Raw genomic sequence first — 19696 nt, forward strand, 5'->3', positions numbered from 1 at the left:
GTGCCCCCAGCGGCCCCGGGAGGAGGAAGAGGAGGAAAAAGAGGAAGAGGAGGAGGAAAAGGAGGAGAAGGAGAAATGCTCTGCTCTGGTGAGACCCCACCTGAAATGCTGCGCCCAGCTCTGGTGTCCCCAAGATAAAAGGACATAGAACTGCTGGAGAGAGTCCAGAGAAGGGCCATGAAGTTGATAAGGACTGGAGCACCTTCCCTATGGAGACAGGCTGGGAGAGCTGGGGGTTCAGCCTGGAGAGAATTGCGTGGAAACCTCACAGCACCTTCCAGTGTCTGAAGCGGCTACAGGGAAGCTGGGGAGGGAATCTTCGTCAGGAACTGTAGCGATGGGACAAGGGGAATGAGTGCGAATGGAAAGAGGGGGAAATTAATTTAGATATTAGAAAGTTATTTACTGTGAAGGTAGTGAGACACTGGCACAGGTTGCCCAGGGAGGCTGTGGATGCCCCAACCCCGGCAGTGTTCAAAGCCGGGTTGGATAAAGCCTTGAGCAACCCGGTGTGGTGGGAGGTGTCCCTGCCCATGGAAGGGGGTTTTGGGACTAGATGAGCTTTAAGGTCCATTCCAACCCCTTACCATTCTGTGATTTTAGGATTTGGCTTGTACCGCCGTGGTGTGGCCAGCAGGACCAGGGCAGTGACTGTCCCTCTGTGCTGGGCACTACTGGGGTCGGGTTTGGGCTCCTCAATCGGGAAGACACGGAGATGCTGGAGTGGATCCAGAGAAGGGAACGGAGCTGGAGAAGGGTCTGGAGCACAAGTCCGATGAGAAGCGGCTGAGGGAGCTGGGGGGCTCAGCCTGGAGAAAAGGAGGCTCGGGGGCGACCTTCTCGCTCCCTGGAACTCCCTGACAGGAGGTTGTAGTGAACTGAGTATCAGCCTGTTCTCCCAGGTAACAAGCCACAGGATGAGAGGAAACAGCCTTAAGTTACGCCAGGGAGGTTTAGATTGGATATTAGGAAATTATTATTTTTTTTAAGGAAAGAGTTGTCAGTCATCGGAACAGGCTGCCCAGGGCAGCGGTGGAGTCAGCATCCCTGTAAGCGTTCAAAAACGCCTGGGGACACGGTTTAGTGGTGAACACGGTTGCGCCGCTGGCGAACGATTAGACTCGATGTTCTTAGAGATCTCTTCCAACCCAAGCGGTTCCGCGATCCTGTGATTGATGACATAGCCGCTCGCCGACACGCCGACCCGCTCCCGCCCCCGAACTCTGGGTGCGCGGGCGCGTGTTTCCCGCGGTCGGCGCGGCGGCGCGTACCGAGGCGGGCTGGGGGGCTATTTAGCGGGCGGACCGGCGCGGGCGCGGGCCGCCATGGCGTCGCCCCCGCTGTCGGCGGCGGGCGGGAGCGGCGGGCCGAGCACACTCGGGCTCCGGGCCCACCGCCGCCCGGCCGCGACCTGCCCGCGCTCTTCGAGCAGGCGGCAGAGCGGCTCCCCGCGCTGCTGCCCGCCGCCAGCAAGGAGCAGCTGCTCTACCTGTACGCCCGCTACAAGCAGGTGAGGCGGGACCGGCCCGCCCGCGGCATGAGCGGGGCTGCCGGGCTGCGGCGGGGGGCGAGGTCGGTGCGGGGCCCGCGGGGCTGGGCGTGGGGCTTTCTCGGGGCCACGGGGCTGCCGACCGAAAGGCGGCGGTGTCAAGGGGAAAGTTGTGTCCCGCGTCTCTTCCCCCCCGGTGCCGCCGGCTGCACGTGCGGTGGGAGGGCGATGGAGTCCGGTGGGACACAGCCCCGCGGGATTTAGGGGGAGTGGTTGGGAAGTGTCCTAGCGGGAAAGGACCTGCGGGTGCTGGTCGTGCCCCGGTGGCCCAGAAGGCCAAGGGCATCCCGGCCTATGTCAGCGATGGTGTGGCCACCAGGGCAGTGACTGCCTCCCTGTGCTGGGCGCTGGTGAGGTTGCACCTCGAATCCTGGCATCACCTTTGGGCTCCTCGATTCAGGAAGGACATTGAGGTGCTGCAGCAAGTCCAGAGAAGGGAACGGACCTGGGAGTGCATGTCCTGTGAGGAACAACCGAGGGAGTTGGGGGAGCTCAGCCTGGAGAAGAGGAGGCTCAGGGAGACCTTCTCATTCTCTACAACTCCCTGAGAGGAGACTGGAGCCAGGTGGGGGGGCTCTTCTTCCAGGTAACAAGTTACAGGACAAGAGAAAACGGCCTTCAGCTGTGCTGGGGAGGTTCAGGTTGGGCATTGGGGAGAATTTCATCACTGAAAGGGTGGTCAGGCATTGGAATGGGCTGCCCAGAGAGGTGGTGTAGTCCCCATCCCTAGAGGTGTTTAAGGAAAGACTGGACGTGGCATTCAGTGCCATGGTCTAGTTCCCAAGGTGGTGATAAGTCAAAGGTTGGACTCAAGGATCTCAGAGGTCTTTTCCAACCTAAATGATTCTTTAAATCCATCACCCTGGCTCTTGTTCCCAACCTCTCACCCTCGTGCAGTGTGGATGGCCCTAATGCTGTCCTTTGGACTTTAAGTGGTGCCAGGGGACATTCAGGTTGGATGTTAGGAAAAATTTCTGTATTGGAAGAGTGGTCAAGCACTGGAATGGGCTGCCCAGGGAAGCAGTGGAGTCACCATCCCTGGAAGTGTTAAAAAAATGAGTAGGCATTGCACTTCACCATACCATTTAGTGGGAATGGTGGTGTTTGGTCAAAGGCTTGACTTGATCTTGGAGGTCTTTTCCAACCTTTATGACATTGTATTGCCTTTGGCCTTTGGCAGACTCCATAGTGGGTTGAAGTCGGGTGTTGGTGTGGAGGATTTGGCCTTTGTCCTTGGTAGGGACATGTCACAGGTGGATTGACGGCCTGTCAGTGTGTCCCTGAGGCTTTGGGGAGAAACTTGACTGGTAAATCCCGCTGCCTCACCTGTGTTTTCCCATCTGCTGGGAGATGAGGTGCTGGGATGGGATGGAGAAGTGCAGAGTGCCCACCTCCCTATCAGAGACAGTGGGGACCTGCACTGGTGACCCAGGGTGGACACTGCAGCTTTGGGGCTCTGCTGTGACCACACAAAGAATATGCCTGGGAAGATCTGTCAGTGAAGGGCTTTAGAGAGGACTGGGAAACTGAACTGCTTGGTTCTGGTTGTAACCTTGAACAGGACTCCTTTACACGTTCAGTCTCTGTGAACTGAGGGAGCTGTAGGAGGCATCCTGTGGGAATATACACAATGTGACTCCTTCCTGCTCCCTCCGGAGGCGTTACATAAAACAAACAACAAACAAAGCACCGATTGCAAAGCACTGTAATAATCACTTAACTTGGAGAAAGAGAAAAACTGTACACATTGTTACACCTGGAAGATTAAAAAGTATAGGCTGGATGGGGATTGGAGCAACGTGGTCTAGTGGAAGGTGTCCCTGCCCATGGCAGGGGACTGGAACTGGATGATCTTTAAGGTTGCTTCCAACCCAAACCATCCTGTGATTCTGTGGCTCCAGTGTGTGGCAAGAGGTGCTGCTGCCTGGACCTGAGAACTGAATCCCACTCGTTTGGATTAATAGTCAAAGCTGAGAATGCACATCTTCCCCATATGTTCCTCCCATATGGATTACCTGTGTCCTACTACTGCCATGTCTAAGTGCTTTCATTTTTTAGGGCAATATTTAATTATCCTCTAAGCTGGCGGCTCCCAGGCTGTGGGTTGTGTACTAGTAATTATATTAAAAGCAGGCTGGTCATGTGAGGTTTTGTTTTCAGATTGTGCCAGTGCTTAAACAGGTCTCCAGGCTTCTCTTTCCCTTGTAAGAAAAGGAGGGTAGAGAAAAAATACTAGGAGAACTTTTAAGAATAATAAGACCGTGCCCAGGATGAGATGAAAAGAGTGGTTTTTTTCTCTTCTGTAATTTTTTTTGTCTCTATTTTCAGGAGGTTTGTTGTAAATAACCTCATCTTTTTTGCTCTGTTGCAAGTGCTTTGTGACTGTCCTGGGTGGAAATGGGAAGGGATTGTTTGTGCTTGTCCACAGACTCCAGAGGGTTTCCTGGTGTTAGACTGATAAGGTGTTCAGTGTTAAGAATTACTTAAATCAGAAGATATTTCACAATAGTTTCGATACTAGTCAGAAAAAAGCTGATAATTAACACTGTGTCAGCAGAGATTTCCAGTTGCCTTCCACTGAGGGGAGCAGGGCACTTCTGTGTCCATCTCCTCTGTCCCTGGCCAGGCAGGATGCAGCAGCAAGTGCCTTTGTGCTGCTTGGTTTCAGGCTGTGCTTGGCTCCTGGATTTCCATGCCTTTGGCTTCCCGGTCCAGAAAGGTGCCATGTCTGTTGGAGTGCCAGGAGCGTAGTGCTGGCACTGGGAGAAGTTTGCTAGCATAGCTACTGTAGGATTAAGCCCTGCTAACTTTTGAGTTTTGCAGCATTTTGTGCTTTAAATCAAAATGAGGGCGCTTAATGCAAGTTTTCTGTATTTAATTACAGCAGCCATATCAGGATGCATAATGAGCTGCTGATATATTGCCCCTGTGGACGGTGGAATTGCTGGCACACAAAAGGTGCTGACTCAGATCTGTCCACTGCCCTTGATTTGGCATCCTTGTCTTTCCTCAGTTTAGTGTTTTGTGACACTAAAGGCTTTGATTTAAGATACAGCACCGTCATAAAAGAGGTGACAGTAACAGCTGAGCTCTCTGTTAAAATACTGTATATTATTTATTTCAAACTGTTTGGGTATATAGGCATTTTCCTGCAGTTTTATTACCTTTTATTGGAGGCCATTTCAGGGTTTTATTACTTTTCTCTCTGATTTTGTTTATGTGTCAGAGACTTGAAAATAAGGGGATTGCTTAGTTGTCATCTCCAGTGAGGTTTTTAGAAGATGTTGCTGAGTTTACGACTCTGCCCCAGAACAGGAGGGAGAACAGATTAGTCTGTAGGGCTCTGAACTGGGACTGATTTTCTTTTTCTTCCTGTACTTTCTGTGTGTCTTTGGGCAAATCACTTGTCTGTGCCATGAGTCTGTAGTGGTGAAATGAAGGGAGGACTTTACTCTGGTGTTGAGGATATAAAAACCTGAGATTCAGAGGGTGCAGTAATGGAGACCAGTGTAGTGGTCGTGATTTGGAGAGGGAAAGGAATCCAGAACTTGCTGGAAGTGATCAGAGTGAGAAAACTGCCCTGCCAGGAGGAGGATGTACCAGTGCCTACATAAATGCTGAGAGGTGCTGGCAAGCTGCAAAGACAGTGCCACTGGCCAAATGGGGCTTACACTGGCTCCCAAGTGTAGGCTCAAGAATATAATCCCATTTTTGCATGGCTTCCTTCAAATATTGTGGAACATGATGCCCCAAACTTGCCCTGAACATGGGAATTTCTGCCTGCAGCTCCCTCTTGCACAGAACCGTGTGATGGCACTGACTCAGTTGTCACTCTCTGTCATCAGGACCCCTTACCTTCTGTGGTTGGTGTTTGCTTGTCCTTCCTTACACCCCATTTTTAGTCAGGGCTTTCCTGTGGGTTTGGGCAGGAATGGGCAGGAATTGCTGTCTTGCCAAAGAAATTCAGCTTATTTGGCTTGTGTACAGCTAGACCTTAGTGCTGCTGTCCACAGAGGTTCTGTTCCTGTTACTGCTCCGTAGGGAGGCTGCAGATATGATTCACCTTACTAGATTTACAACCAGGTAAGAATATTTGGCTGGGATTCCCTGCTGTATGAATATTTAGTTGAAAAATTAGCAAAGAGCCTTTTTACCACCACCAGGGAGGGGGAACCAGTCGTGGAGTAATGAGAATCTCAAGGTTTCTGGTAGTCTGGACCAGCAGCTGGAGTTGTATGGGGATGGTATACAGCACTAACACATCCCTGAGCATCTCTCTCACTCTGATTGTTGTGACCTTCAGCTCTCAGGTGAAGGCCTCATCCAAGGTTTCCAAATTTCCATTTTGGCCACAAATGGAGGTGACTGCAGACACTGCCCATTTGGGGCTGCCTGGGTCATCTTTGTACAACCCATGAGAGTAATGCCTGCAGAAAGAATACTAGGGAAGTTTTAAATGCATTTTGGCTGTCATATTCTTTTAATGCAGCTGATGAAATGAGCTGTGAATGAGGAGAGCTGAGCATCAAGTGACCAGTCAGCATCCCAGAGACCTTCAGTAATTATTTCGTGGGCACAGAATGAGAAACTCTCAACTTAAAATACTAATATGGGCTCTTGTCTTTCTGCTGGTTATGGAGAAAAACAGCTTTTGAGGGCCTCCAGGGAAGTAGCAGGAGGACAGAGTCCTCCACAAAATTATTCCAGTTTGTCATCATGACCTGTTTAGCTAAAAGTCCCCTTCCTCAGCTGTCAGTCTCAGGTCCCCTGATATGTTAAATTCCTGGTTGGTTTCTCATGCGTTGTGGAGTCTTGTGGCAAAAAGAGGGAAGCCAAAAATCTTTATTTTATTCTTTCCAACAAAACCACTCCAAGCCTTTTTAATACATCTTAAAATAGCAAACAGGGCAAAAGTGCACTTTTTTCCCCTCCTCTTCTTGATGGATGAAATTTAACTACTGTTCCTTGATTTGTATTACTATCGATGTTACTAACAGTCTTCCCTGACGCTGGAACAGCCTTTGAATGCCAAATCTCAGGAGAGGAAACTGCTGTCATGTTCTGATGATGGCAGTGGAAAATTAATATTAAAACAGATTTATTTTTTTTTATCCATCTTGGCCAATTTTTGCAGGTTGGCTGTTGAACTAAAGAATTGCCAAGCAGGCATTTTCCATATAGACAATGAATTTGCATTTTATTCCCCTGTTTGTTTTGCTCTTTTAAAACAAGTGGTCCAATCCACCTCTGAGCACAGAAGAAAACATTTAGACTACCTGAATTGTGACTGTTTTATAGGAGTTAACTGTTGCTAGCCTGTTCTGCTATTTCTCCATGAAATGCGATATGTTGTTTGAAGGGCCAGCTAAGATGTTCTAATTTGGATGAATTGCTCACTGGGAGACAGTCAGATGTACAGAAAATTAATTTCAGTTACAGTCACTCATATCCTGTAACACTTTAAATGAAAACATAGTGTAACTAATAAATATCTCTCAGCACGGGCATGCTCTCTTTAAAGCCTGATTAATGATTCCATCCTAGCATAAAATCCCCACCCTGTTAAGGCGAAGAATCATTAGTTGATTTAAGCACTTCACCTGCCTGAACACTTGAGCATATTTCATAAAATATTTGCTGAATGCAGTTTGGTTTTGCTTGGCTGACAAAATGTCCATCCAGCAGCCTTTACCCACCTCTGGGATGTACCTGTGTTCCCTCCCTGGGGTCCCCAGCTATGCTGGGCTTTCTTGGCACGGGGCTGTGCTCTGTCTTACAAGGGACTTGGGTGTGATAACTGTTGCATTTGGAGCCATAGTTGTGCTTTGCCTTCATCCATCATCCATGTGGGATATACAGCGCTTTCATTAAAAATTTTACAAAAAACCCCAACCAACAACAAAAAAAAACCCCAAACAAACAAACAAACCAGCAAAGGAACCAAGAACCAACCCATGTTTTGTGCAAATTCATTCCCTATCACAACGAAATTTTAATTTCAGGGAGATTCATTTGCCTCTGACAGCTGTGTGCAAGGGCATTTATTTTCTGTGAGGAAGTGGCACTGATAACAGGGAGATTTTGGTGAGTCCTGCCCCATGTTCCCTGGCTTTTCCAAGCAGGGACAGACACACATTCACTTACATGTTTTCCTGAGCTGACCTCAAGAAATATCTGTTACCCGAATCTCAGCTTGCTAATTGCTCTGTTCTTGAGGCAGTTGTCAGGGCAGGAACCTGGTTGTGCTTTGGAGCCCTGGGCAGGTGTATCCTCTGTCAGACCCCCTGTGATCCCCTTTGTGGGGAAGCTTACAGAGGACATGGGGCTGCTGGACTTCCCTGCAGCGACTCTATGGAAAACTTCTGGTTCCCACTGGCACCAAGTCCACTTTACACTGGCCATAACATTTTTTTCCATGTATCTATCCACCAGTTCTGTCTCGTTCCCTTGCTTCCTTGTGTTTCTTATTTCCCCCCACACATTTTAATTTCTGCCTTGTTTCTGACAGAACTGGTTCATCTCTGGCACTCAGGCCTTGACTTGTCTCTCACACAGTGCTTCCATGCATCCAGGTGCCTCGGAGCAAATTCAGAAGCTGCCTGGCATTCCTTTACTCTGAGTTTGTCCCCTTGCCTTCCAGAGGACTTTGAAAATAATTAAGCAGAGTCTGTTTACTTGAGCTTTGTGCAGAAGCAGGTGAATTTCAGCCTTAATGAATAATCATCTCTGTAGAAACCCTAATCAACAGAATTTTTCCTGATACTGGGGGGGGATGAGCATTTGGCAGGGTAATAAACATAACATTAGTGAGAAATCACTTGCTGGTTATCCCTGTTGGGTAATGCATGCAAAATAAATGAGCTGCATAACAGAATTGCTTCCCTTCCATCACACAAGGGAAACACAGGGATGCAAGGGTGCTAAAATGGGGGTAAGATGGGTTGAGTTGTGTCACTTGTTTCCCCCACAAAACCTTCTTCTGGCCTAATAACAAAATTATCCTGAAACATGAGAACCCAGAATTTTCCTTGAGCAAGTCCCCATTGCTTTGTTCTAACAGAAGAAAATTTTTTTTCTTTAGGTGAAACTTGGAACCTGTAACACCCCCAAGCCCAGCTTCTTTGATTTTGAGGGAAAGCAGAAATGGTAAGAGGAAGTCCTTGTAATTCCTAGCAATTTCTGGCTCTACTTTTGTTTATCAACTATCTGTTGAGGGATTATGGACCCAGAGGATGTCAACTAGGAGAGTCTGCCACTGAACTGGATTTAAAATCCTTTGTTTAACAGGCAAATGTTTGCTGCTGTGCCTGATGCAGATGTGAAATACAAGACTCCCCTGTTTTAACCTTGTTCAGCCAGAACGAGCCTGCACACAACAAAAATGTTGTGAAAATAGCTATGGCTTTGTGAACACAAACTGGTTCCAGCCTGGATCAGGATCCCTGAAAGATCCTTTCATAGCCAAGTGCTGCAGTGACAGTGGCCCATTCATGGCTTCAGAGAAAAGTTGACCATTCCAAACTGAGGGAAAGACAGCTTTGCATCCCCTGAGAAGAGTTAGACAAATCCGATCACTGATGACACTATGGAACACTCTGTGCTGCTTCTCTGAGGGAATCAACTGATGTTTTTCTGTCTCTCCTAGGGAGGCCTGGAAAGCCTGGGAGATACCAGCCCTCACCAAGCTATGCAGGAGTATGTTGCTGCAGTGAAGAAGCTCGACCCCAGTTGGAATCCCAGGTAGGAAACGTGAAAACGCCGCTCGGAAAACAAACCAGCGTTTGTCTTTGTAAAGCTGGCAATGGTTCAGCTTCACAGATTTTTTAATTGCTGCATGGCAAACTTCATTTGAGCAGATTAAAGTCTGAATTCACTTTAAAAAACTCTCCTTTTGTTACGACTGGAACATGAAAAACCATCTCTTTCATTCATAATGATCTTCATTGCGGCGAGCGCATGCACAGGGTTGGTTTGGGCTGTAGTGATCTAATTTATTTGCTCTTATTGGTTCATGCTGTATTTAGCATGTAAAGATACTTTTTATCCTTTTTTCATCTTTTCCCTTTTCAACTACTAGCTAAATGTTGATCAATAGAAAGCAATCTCCATGAAAGGACATGAACTGAATGATCAATTCTAAAATGTTCCTTTTTGTTCGATGCAGCAAATTACCAAATCTGATTATGATTAGGTACTCCAACATAACAAGGCCCTGTGTCTGTGTTATAGGGAGGCTGTGCTGTCATTTTAATTAATCTCTCTTTCATCTACCAGGTTATTACTTGATTAAATCCTTAAGGAGTATCTCCTGTTTATAGACTGACTTTTACACAATTTTAAAGAGGATTACTCTTTAGAAAAGTATTGCCTTTGGAAATAGAGATATTTCACTAATAGCAAAATGCTGAAGGCATGGTAATTTCTTTTCACGGTAGGAAATTGATTCTTTTTTTGGTCCTGTGCTTTGGAAGCAAAATCTGTGTGAGCACAAACTATGAATCAAGAATTTGATTCTCATTTGTCTTCTGATGCTGTTCTGGAGGCTTAAGAGTATTGTTTTTCCTTCACTAGTTCATGTTTTGTGCCATTGATACTGTTTTTTGCAGGAAAGAAATTGTCATTTAGAAAAAACCCTTTTAAATGCCCTTGGGGAAAATAGTTTTATAAGCTGTACAGTTAGCAAAAGCTTGCTGCTTGCTGTGTAAGTTCTTTTCTGATCTAAAATTCTCATACAAAGCTGAATAATTTGTAAAAATCTATGTACAATTCTGAATGAAGCAAGTACCAAATGAAACATACAAATATTAATAAAAAAATAGTAAAAAACCCAAAACAAACAAACAAAACAAACCAAACAAAACACTCAGTGCTTTCCTGAACAGATTCCTCAGCACAGTGACATGCTTAGCTTTGGTTATTCCCCGCACTTTCTTGCCTCAGAGAAATACTTATTGTCACAGGTGTGAGCCTCAGGTTACAGCTCTGTCAGCTAGAAAAAGTGGAATGTTAGTTTTGTGCAAAACAGTATTTAAAGAAGGCATGCAGCAAACAAAGAATGGTTAGCAGCAGTGCTCCTCCCTTATTCCCCTGAGGTGAGGAGGTCACCTTAGCAGAAAATGTAACTTAAAAGTTAGCATTACAGTACTGGTGGCAGCGCTTTCTTTACGTAAGTCACCTGTCCTTCCTACTACAACTTCCTTTTAATTCCACTTTTACAGGACCAAAATGCTGTCAGGAGTCCTCTCACTCTGTCTCATTGCTGCTCTGCTCTTGTTTTCTTTCCTTCCCCCACTAAATTCACGTTCTGGAGCCACGAGAGGGAGCTCTGTTCTTTAAAATGATGGAGGTGCATGTGTCAGGGGATGGAGATAAAATAGCTATTTTAGTCTTCAAATTTCAAATTGGATTTATAGAAAGATCTGTGGGTACATTACAAGGTGCTTCATCACTGTCATTTGTGTCCCCTTTATGTGCTCGTCTGCGGGGTGCCTTTGGATTTTTCTTACATTCAGTCGATCATGAATGAAATTACTCCCAGTATTTGGTTAAAAGCAGCATAAAAGTGCCTGGTACAAATTTGAAAAAGTTCATCTTTCAGATCGTTATGAATCATAAATAGTAATTACAGTACAAAGGTGTTGAATTTCTGATTGTGGAGCTTCATGAATTTTGCTGTTGTAAAGCTTCTCTCAATATTACCTACTTATTTTCTCTTCGACAGTTCATTCTCATCCATTAAAGTTGTTCTTTTGTGTTATCTCAAATCCTCCTCAGGCTCCTGTTTCATATATTTCCAACAGGGCTTTAATGTCCTTGATCCTTTAGTACTAAATATGCAAAGTTTTAAACTTAAACTTTTTTCCCCAGCACATTTGCTGCTGTTCTGGAGCTTTCAGGGCTTCGGTATTTTGTTAATAATAGAATGGAACTAAGTGCAGTATTTCTTATGCAGTCCAAATGGATCCACTTCTTCATTCCTTGTTCTTGATTCTCCATTGATTCATTCTTTCATATTGATCTTGCAGTTTCTATATTAATACATTTTCTGCAGCAGGCTGTAACTGCTATAATTTAGTATCTTGTTTTGGATGGTGGAAAAAAACCAAAGTAAAAGGATTCTGATGCAGCTGGAGTGACCCTGAATTTGTGTTCAGAAGCAATGAAACACCAGTAGCAGCCAAAATCTGATCTGTTGCTTCTACTGCCTGCATGGAGTCTGGAGTTAACTGCACTTTATTAGAAGACAACTGAATGTGAAGAGGCAACAGCACAGCAGTTCTCTGCTCTTTGAAGCTGGTATTTCATTTTTGACAGTGGAGGCACATCTGTTGGCTCATGTCTATGGCTATTTCCAATGTGTTTTAGTTCCTTCTTCACCCTGCAGGTTGTCTGATAGTCCTGCCAAGTCTCTTCTTTCAGAGCTTAGTCTAAAACCTGGAAAGAAATGGTCATACTGCATTTATTTTCAGCAATTTATTTGCAGGGAAATCTTTAAAGTAGCACGATAACTGAAAGGATTATTGAGGTGAGATCTGTTGCTTTGCATCCGTGAAGCCACAGGAATCTCCTTGCTGTGTTTGTCTTGAACCCAGAAGGTGTAGAACCAATATCTCAATTGGCTTTTTGGGATGCTTAGGCCCTCCTGTGTTGGCATAGTCCTTACTGTGTGTTGTTTTGTTCATTTTCCCAGGAACAACTGTTAGCAGGAGGCCGGGAACATTCTTTTCCATGCAGTCTCCTTTCTCCTCTTGATGCAGTCCTTCCTTCGTCATCTTCTACCTTTAGTACATCTTTTGTTTCTTGTTCTTGCTTGTGAGTCATTCCTTTCAGTCTGAAGTTCCAGGCAGTGGAAAGGTAATTGCTTGGACCAGCTCAGCTCTATTTGCATATTTCAGAGACATCACCTGTCCTTCAAGTCTATTCACTCTTCCTCCAGAGCAGAGAATAATTTATGAAGCCATTCTTTTGCATTCTCTAGCCTTAAACAGAAACGTTTCATGTCAACACCTCCCACTGGTTTGGGTCCTTTGGAAAGGAATATGTGTCCCAACAGATTCTGGTATGTTCACCTGTCATCTTCCTGCTTTACTGGCAGCAAGTGACACGTTGCTTTTGGTGGCTTTTGCTGCTGTGTGCGGGTTAGGTGATGACAGTCACCTGCCCTCCCTGCCAGGCACTGCGTGCCCATCCCTCTGACCCACCACAGTGGTGCTGTCCTGCAGCCATAGCAATGGGCTCAGGGGTTTTGGGAATATCACCTTCACAAGCTCATGTCTTCCATCTTCATGCAGTGACTGTGTTTTCGTGTACATCACTGTATAATCGGATACTTTAGTGCTAGTGGCTGTTATTTCCATTCCCTGACACGCTCCAAAATTCTAATCTCTGTCGTGTATTTCATATCACAAATCCCCACTGGCTTCAATCCAGATTTTTTAAACCTCAGGCAGCCATGGGAGAAGCAGAAGCAGGCCAGCACCTTTCCTCAGCAGCACCTGAACACATCCCTTCCACCGAAATCCCATCTCCAGGGCTATGGGAGGGAGGGGGTGTGACACGATACTGCAGTGGGGTGGTCGGGAGCTGCTATGATCCGTTCTTGTTGCATGGCACAGCTCGAACAATAAAATATATAATAAAAAAGCATCCAGATTTGCTCATCTGTTTTAGCCTTCCATTTGCTGATTGCAGTTTTGGCATCACTCGATTCTAAATAGTTCCTTTTCCTATTTCTTATACTGCGCATTTACCAGTTCCAATCTCAACAGCTTGTCACTACCAACTTCAGTGGCATCCTTTCCCAAACACTTAGAGGCCTCTTCTCCTATTTGCTTTGACTGCTGAAACTCGCAGGAGGACTTAATGATTTTCTATTTATATATTAAAATTCTAAAAAGTGCACTTTAACTTGTTTGACTTGACTTCACCAATAAAGCACTTAGCAAGATTCTGCTGCGTAACGAGGAAAGTTGGATATTAGGAATCTGAAGAGCAGAGACTTGTCTCGAAGGCCAAGTTGGAAGAGAGCTTGAGCTCATAGAACATAGACATTCACCAAACATCTTTTTAAGCTCTTAAAGGTATGAAATTCCGTTGCTGATGTTTGCAGGGGAGAAAGCTGCCTGTAGTTTTTTTTTTTTCAAGTACTATTCCATGCCTGTTTGGGTAGAGGATTTCATTTCTCTGTACTCTGGCCAGGTAATGAATGGGAGTAAAATCCCCCCATTGCTCTATTGGTGTGGGAGCACCGAGTTGTGCCAGGAGAGGACCCTTGGGGAATAGACAATATCATGAAAAAGAAAACAAACTTCAGAAGTGAATAAAATAGCAAATGCACTGTTGCTGCAGGCTTGGAGCAATCCAGTAAGCTGGAAAACCTGTGGGAATAAACAAATGGATTTGTCCAGTGGGTGTTTTTGCAGGAAGTACTGCAGGGTGCAATATTTGATAAGATGGTTGGCCAGGTACCCTGCACCCAGGGCTGGGCTCTGTCCCCCCTTTCTCCTGGTGAAATAATCTTTCTCTGTCACGTTTAAATGCAACAAGGAAGTTGAAACTAAAATGGGGAAAAGAGAATTTGCAATCTGAGGATACAGTGAAAAGCAGAATAAACAATTCCCAGATTGGCAGCACAGCTGAGTTATATGTCTGCTTTTGTTGGGGTTGCAACCATGGTGTTACTGAGATATTTAACAATTGATTTAAATTAATGAGCCTCTGTATTTAAGTAGGATCTCTAAAGTCAGTTCTTAGAATTTTCTGTCATGTAGATCTCCAAGGGAACTTAAAAATTTCTGTACTGACTCAAACCTGCATTTCCAATGCATTAAAACAGCATTTGGAAACCAATCCTCATTTTTCTTAAATTGGACTCATGTGCTCAGGTCCTGTCCTCTTCGTATCTGGAACAAGAATCTTTGATCTTTGGCAGCTTACAGGTTTTATGTGTCTGGTCACTCTTCTAGGAATTAGATTAGTGGCTGGTAAATCACACCTGTAGGTTTCAGCGTGGGTTTCTTGGTTAGTACTGCAGGCCGATGGAATTTCTTTGGAAATTAAGAAATGTGTTAGAAAAGCTATTGTCTGCAAACAAAATGAGTGCACCCATGGTGTTTTCCTGTTTTGGTCTGTCAGTCAAACAGATGTCTCCTGTGATAATCTGTCCCAGCAGCCACGGTTTGCTGTTGGGGAAGAGCAGCAGAGTGGTGTGGGCAGGATTACAAGGGGGATGGAAGAACAGGAAGGGAAAAGACCTGTTTGGGTCTCTCCCTGCTGTCACCAGCAGCAGTGTGCTCACATACCTGCTTCGTTTGGGTAAATATCTCAATTTATGGCTTTCTGGGCTGCGAGGTCAAAAACTGGAAAAACAGCGACTTTATTTCTTTGTAGTATAAAAGCAATTTAATTGCATCGTGTAAAGTGGGCACTAATCAAATTATGCTGTGCTCCTTAAAGCTTGCTGTCCTGTGCTGTGCTAATGCAGCACCCTGGGAAGAGGAGCAGTGCTGGCAAGGTCTTTGCTTTCTGGGTTGTACAGGGAACTCCTTGTGTGGCATTTCACCCTGAGGGAATTTCATGTTTGACTTTGTTGGGTTTTTTTAACCCAAATGTTAATAAACAAAATGTAGAAAAGAAACAGCACTGTTCACTATACATATTTTGACAGCTCTTATTTCAGCAAGTGGCCACATTGGAAGATACAAATCACTGAGATAATTCATAAACTCTAATCAGGCTCTTTCCCTTTTGAGGAAAAAAAAAACCCAACCAAAACCAACCAAATCATCAAGTCGGGGTTTTTTTGGTGTTTGTTTTTGTTGTTGTTGTTGTTTGGTTTGTTGTTGGTTTTGTTTGGTTTTTTTTTATACTTCTAACAGAAAATGAAGCACTAGAAATTGAGGAAAACCAGAAAACTGATCCACCCCAGGCTTCTGGCTTTAGGGCATGTAAGACTGTAATGTCCTCTGGGTTTAGCACTGGGATGTGTAATAGTTTCGAGGGTTTTTATGTCCTGAGAAGGGTTAGATCTCAACCCACAGAGGGATTCTTCTGCCCTGCTGCCTTTTGCCAGCTGTATGAGGGACAACCTCTAGCATGCAACTGGTTAGTGGAGGATGCAGCCTTCCTGTGGGAGGGAGTAATTTACTGTGCGTGGCTAAGAAAACCTTGTAGTTTCACCTCCCTCCTACCTGTGAGACTACAGGTGGAGTGACCTACCTTATTTTATCCAAGGTGGAAAATATTCAGTTTATTAACTGCACAAATTAGATCTTGAGTGCTTTGCTTTTCAAGCATGCCTTCAGAACCAATTCTTTTATTAACAAGGGGATGTTTTCTTGTTTCTGTTGCGTAAGAAGCTAAAATATCAAATCTGAACAGATATCAATTAAATTTTCCCGTTCTTCTGCAATAAAAGTGGGTAGTGTTCCATCCTTTGCTTCTCTGTACCTCCTCATGAGGAAAGTGTGCTGATGCTCTAAGTCTTTGATGTAGGTCCTACTCATAAACAAAGCTGTCCATAGGTGATTTGCTGCCCTTCTGTCCCTGTCTTTGCTCATGTAACTCCAGCAAGTAACATGTTCTAGCAAGTAAACTCACTTGCCAGGCACTGGGGTGTTGTGCTGGTGGAGCCATCAGCCACAGTGGGCTGGGATTTTTGCCTATGGACAAGCTTGATAAATCACAGGGCTTTTTCTCTCCTGCAGTTACATTTTACTGTAGAGCACAAAACAAAATGCCAGACGCAGGGTGAGATTTTCCATCATTTGGACTCGTGGCTCTGGAAAGCTGTGCAGAACTGAAGAAGTTAAAATGAACAAGCATCTCGTAGTAGAAACATAAACAGCTGGAATATGTGCCAGCCTCCCATCCCCTGGGAGCCTGTTGGATTGTTCTCTTTGATTTTACATCTCTGCAGAAATTTATGGTCTCGGCTCCTTTTATTTATGACACTGCGATCCTCGGTGAGGCGATTGATTGAAATGCAGGAGTGCCAAGCTGCAAGCCTGTGTTTTAGGGAGGATTAGAAAGCAAACCAGCAATGCAGTCATGTATTGCAAGCTGCACTGGAATCCTCTACAGAGGTTGCCCATGTTTCTGTGTCCCTAAACTTCTTCGAAGTAAAGAATTCTCATGACAAGGGTTCACACCTCTTTTCTTACCCTCCTTTAAGGTGCCTGTTCTGGCTGAAAAACATACTGTGTGTTAAATGTGCAATCTTACTAGCCCTACAAAGGGTAACTTCTGCTTGTAGAGATGTTAGCTCCTATTTTTCCAGCTCAGATCCAGCATTGCTGATGCACCATGTTGTGAGTGTGCTGTTGGAAGCATAATATGTTCTCTTGCAGCTGTTTGAATGTAACAGTAGTTGTTTCTGGAATTGCAAGCAAGAAATTGGGGGGCTCACCATTTTTTGGCTACCAGTATAGTGATTTTGGCTAAATATTTAAGCAAGGATGAATATTTTTCCTTTTGAATATGTCAGTGAATTAATTTTCATCATCTTGCGCTAATTAAAAAAGTATATATTGTACTATTTGGAATGCATTCAGAAAGAAAAAAGAATAATGAGAGGCATAGCTCAGCCTTGCTGAGTGTGCTGCTGCAGCACAGTGATGTGTGGCATCCCAGCATCACGATTCCTGGCTTACAGGGGGATGAAGACACTGCATGAAAGCCAGATACAGCAGGAGCAACTGAAAAAAGATCAAATAAATTTAAATGGATATATCAAACTATTGGCATTCAATGATGACAAGATGTAACAGAATGAGGCAAAGTACTGTGTGACTTTCTGTGCAGTAGGGATTTAGTTGCTTTTTTCTTTTCCCCTTAATCACGTACCAGAAGTGACAGGTTGTGCTGTGTGGCTGCAGTGCACAGGTAGCAGTCCCACAGCACTGGTTACTCTGTGATCCCACGGCTCTGGGATTGGAACCACAAGACACAGCTGAGCTCTGGGACCTTAAAACTTCACTTGAGTGAGTGCTTTCCTAGCTCAGAGCGCATCTCAATATCAGGGAAGGTGTAAGTTGCTGCTGATCCTCTGCTGAAGGTTATTGCTTCTGTGGCTGAGTTGACAGAATATGGTTAGAGATGCTGATAGTTCCAGGGAGAGTCCAAGATCTTGGCTTAAACTGAGAAGGCAAGGTTGGGTTTGTGTCAGACCACAAGCTGAAATGACTGAGATGCAACCAGAGGTGCCCTCTGTCATTTCTGCCTTGGGGTGGCAATTTCTGGCAAGGCAAGGAAGGGGTTCAAATGCCATGTGCAGTTTGCTTTTGCTGCAGATTTTATCAGCAGTGCTGCTGCTCCTCAGCAACAAAAACGTGTATAAGGAAAGTATTGAAAAGCTTGTTTTTATGAAGCAGCTGTGTGAGGCTGGAAGCAGGAAAGAGCAGTGTTGTGACAGGAGAAGTGATTCTACCAGCAATGAAAACTTTCCTGTGTAGGTGCATTTCTGTACTGAACTCCTCTGGCTAAAACAAATTGGTAAATGAGGCTTTTGATAGCGCTGGGCAGTGTGACAAAACTGGGGTCTGGGAAAGCTGCAGGGTGGGCTGGCAGAGGAGAGGTGTTGAACCAAGCAGGATGCTGCCATGGGCTGTAGGGACAGGGCAGGTGAGCAGGCAGTGGGGGGCAGAGAGCAGAGCAGGCTGAACCTCAGGCTGATGTAACAGGAGGAAAAATAAATAGCGACTTGCAAGGGAAGGTGGGGAGGACCAGGAGGGTAAGAGATGCTTTCTCTGCTCAGTCCTTAGCTGGAGTTGCAACTAGATGACCTTTAAGGTCCCTTCCAACCCAACCATTCTATGATGATTCCTGCTGGCCAAGCAGCAGACAGCCTTCCTGACATCTGTGACCCCAGTATTGTCCTGGAGTGCCCAGAAACATGGAAAAGCCTGATTCAGTGCACCCAAGTCCTGTTACTGGGGATAGCCCAGTGGGGTTGGGTGGAGCAGACACAATCTCCTCTGCTTGTGGCATATGGTGGGCATTCAGGAGGGGGGCTTGGACTTGCTCTGCAGCTTGCTTGGGAAATTGTGGTCTCCTCTCCTCAAACTCCTCTTTTGGCCAGCAACCCACCAGGCTGGGTTAGCAGCCTGACTGCCTTAAATGGGGGAAGGTGCAACTTCTAATAAAAGAATCTAATTTTTCAAAGTCATTGAAGCTGTTGCAGAACTCTCAACTTGATGTGTCAGAGGTTGTTAAAGAAATTCAGAAACTTGGGAAGAAATTGTAAGTTTATCTTACTGTGGAGTATGTAATGCCTTGATTTTTAGGTATGGAGCTGTAGACATTTTCTTGATGATATTCAGACACAGGAAGGGTCTGTGTACCCTGCTGCTTCACATAGTGATGTAAAGGCTGGTTTAAAAGAGAGAATGTGTTAAATAAAAACAGCACATGCTTTTGGTAAGGAGGGAATAGCTGCAATTGTTTTGTGTATAAGATAAGCTGTAGCATAATTAAGCTGTTTCTTTAGTGAAAATCCAGCTTTTTGTGTTGGAAAAAGGGTAAGTGGTTATGTTTAGCTTGCTCTTCACAGGAAGTATCAAGGAGGTATTGAATGTAATTACTGGAGATCAAGATTTTGTTTGGATGTTAACTAACACATCGGTTAATGTCTTGTAAATGTTATTTGTCTCTTGGAGTGGAAAAGGAGTTATCCCTTAAAAGAGCAGGATTGTTACTAGTTAGATTCTTGGGCACTCTTGTACCAAATTAGTCCTATTGGAAGGGAAGGTGGCACTCCTTAAGTGCCTCTGGAGCATCCTGTAAGTATTTTGAGCTGAACTAACCAACATAAAGGCACGTAAAGGCTCAGGCACAGCACTAAAGTTACCTGCAGATCCTGCTGCATCCTTCTGGCTGAGTCTGCCAAGGGTTACACCCTCGCTTCAGAAACCTTCTGTTCCTGCTGGGGTGCTCAGATCCTTCCCTTGCCCGAGTCTGTGGGGATGGGGACCAGCAAAAAGATCTCTTCATTTTTCCATTTCTCTGCCTGCAGAGCTCATAAATCCATCCTCTGCCTTCACAGCCAGATCTGTTGGAGGAAACAAATGTCCATGGCGCTGGTCAAGTTGCCAGTGGGGACATTGGCCACTGCGGCGCTGTCTGGCCCAGTGTCACTCCAGAAAGTAAAGG

At 45.2% G+C, this 19696-nt stretch overlaps 1 protein-coding gene across 1 annotated transcript in view; it reads left to right on the plus strand.

Annotated features, from left to right (window-relative positions):
- Positions 1–1325: 1325 nt before the first annotated feature.
- ACBD6 (acyl-CoA binding domain containing 6) overlaps positions 1326–19696 on the plus strand; it is an 83051-nt gene continuing 64680 nt past the window's right edge. Inside the window, 5 exon segments of the mRNA XM_032696157.1 lie at positions 1326–1365; positions 1368–1510; positions 8631–8695; positions 9195–9205; positions 9208–9286. Of these exon segments, the coding sequence (XP_032552048.1) occupies positions 1326–1365; positions 1368–1510; positions 8631–8695; positions 9195–9205; positions 9208–9286 (338 nt within the window).

The sequence above is a fragment of the Chiroxiphia lanceolata genome, chromosome 9 (genome assembly GCF_009829145.1).
Source record: "Chiroxiphia lanceolata isolate bChiLan1 chromosome 9, bChiLan1.pri, whole genome shotgun sequence".
NCBI lineage: Eukaryota > Metazoa > Chordata > Aves > Passeriformes > Pipridae > Chiroxiphia > Chiroxiphia lanceolata.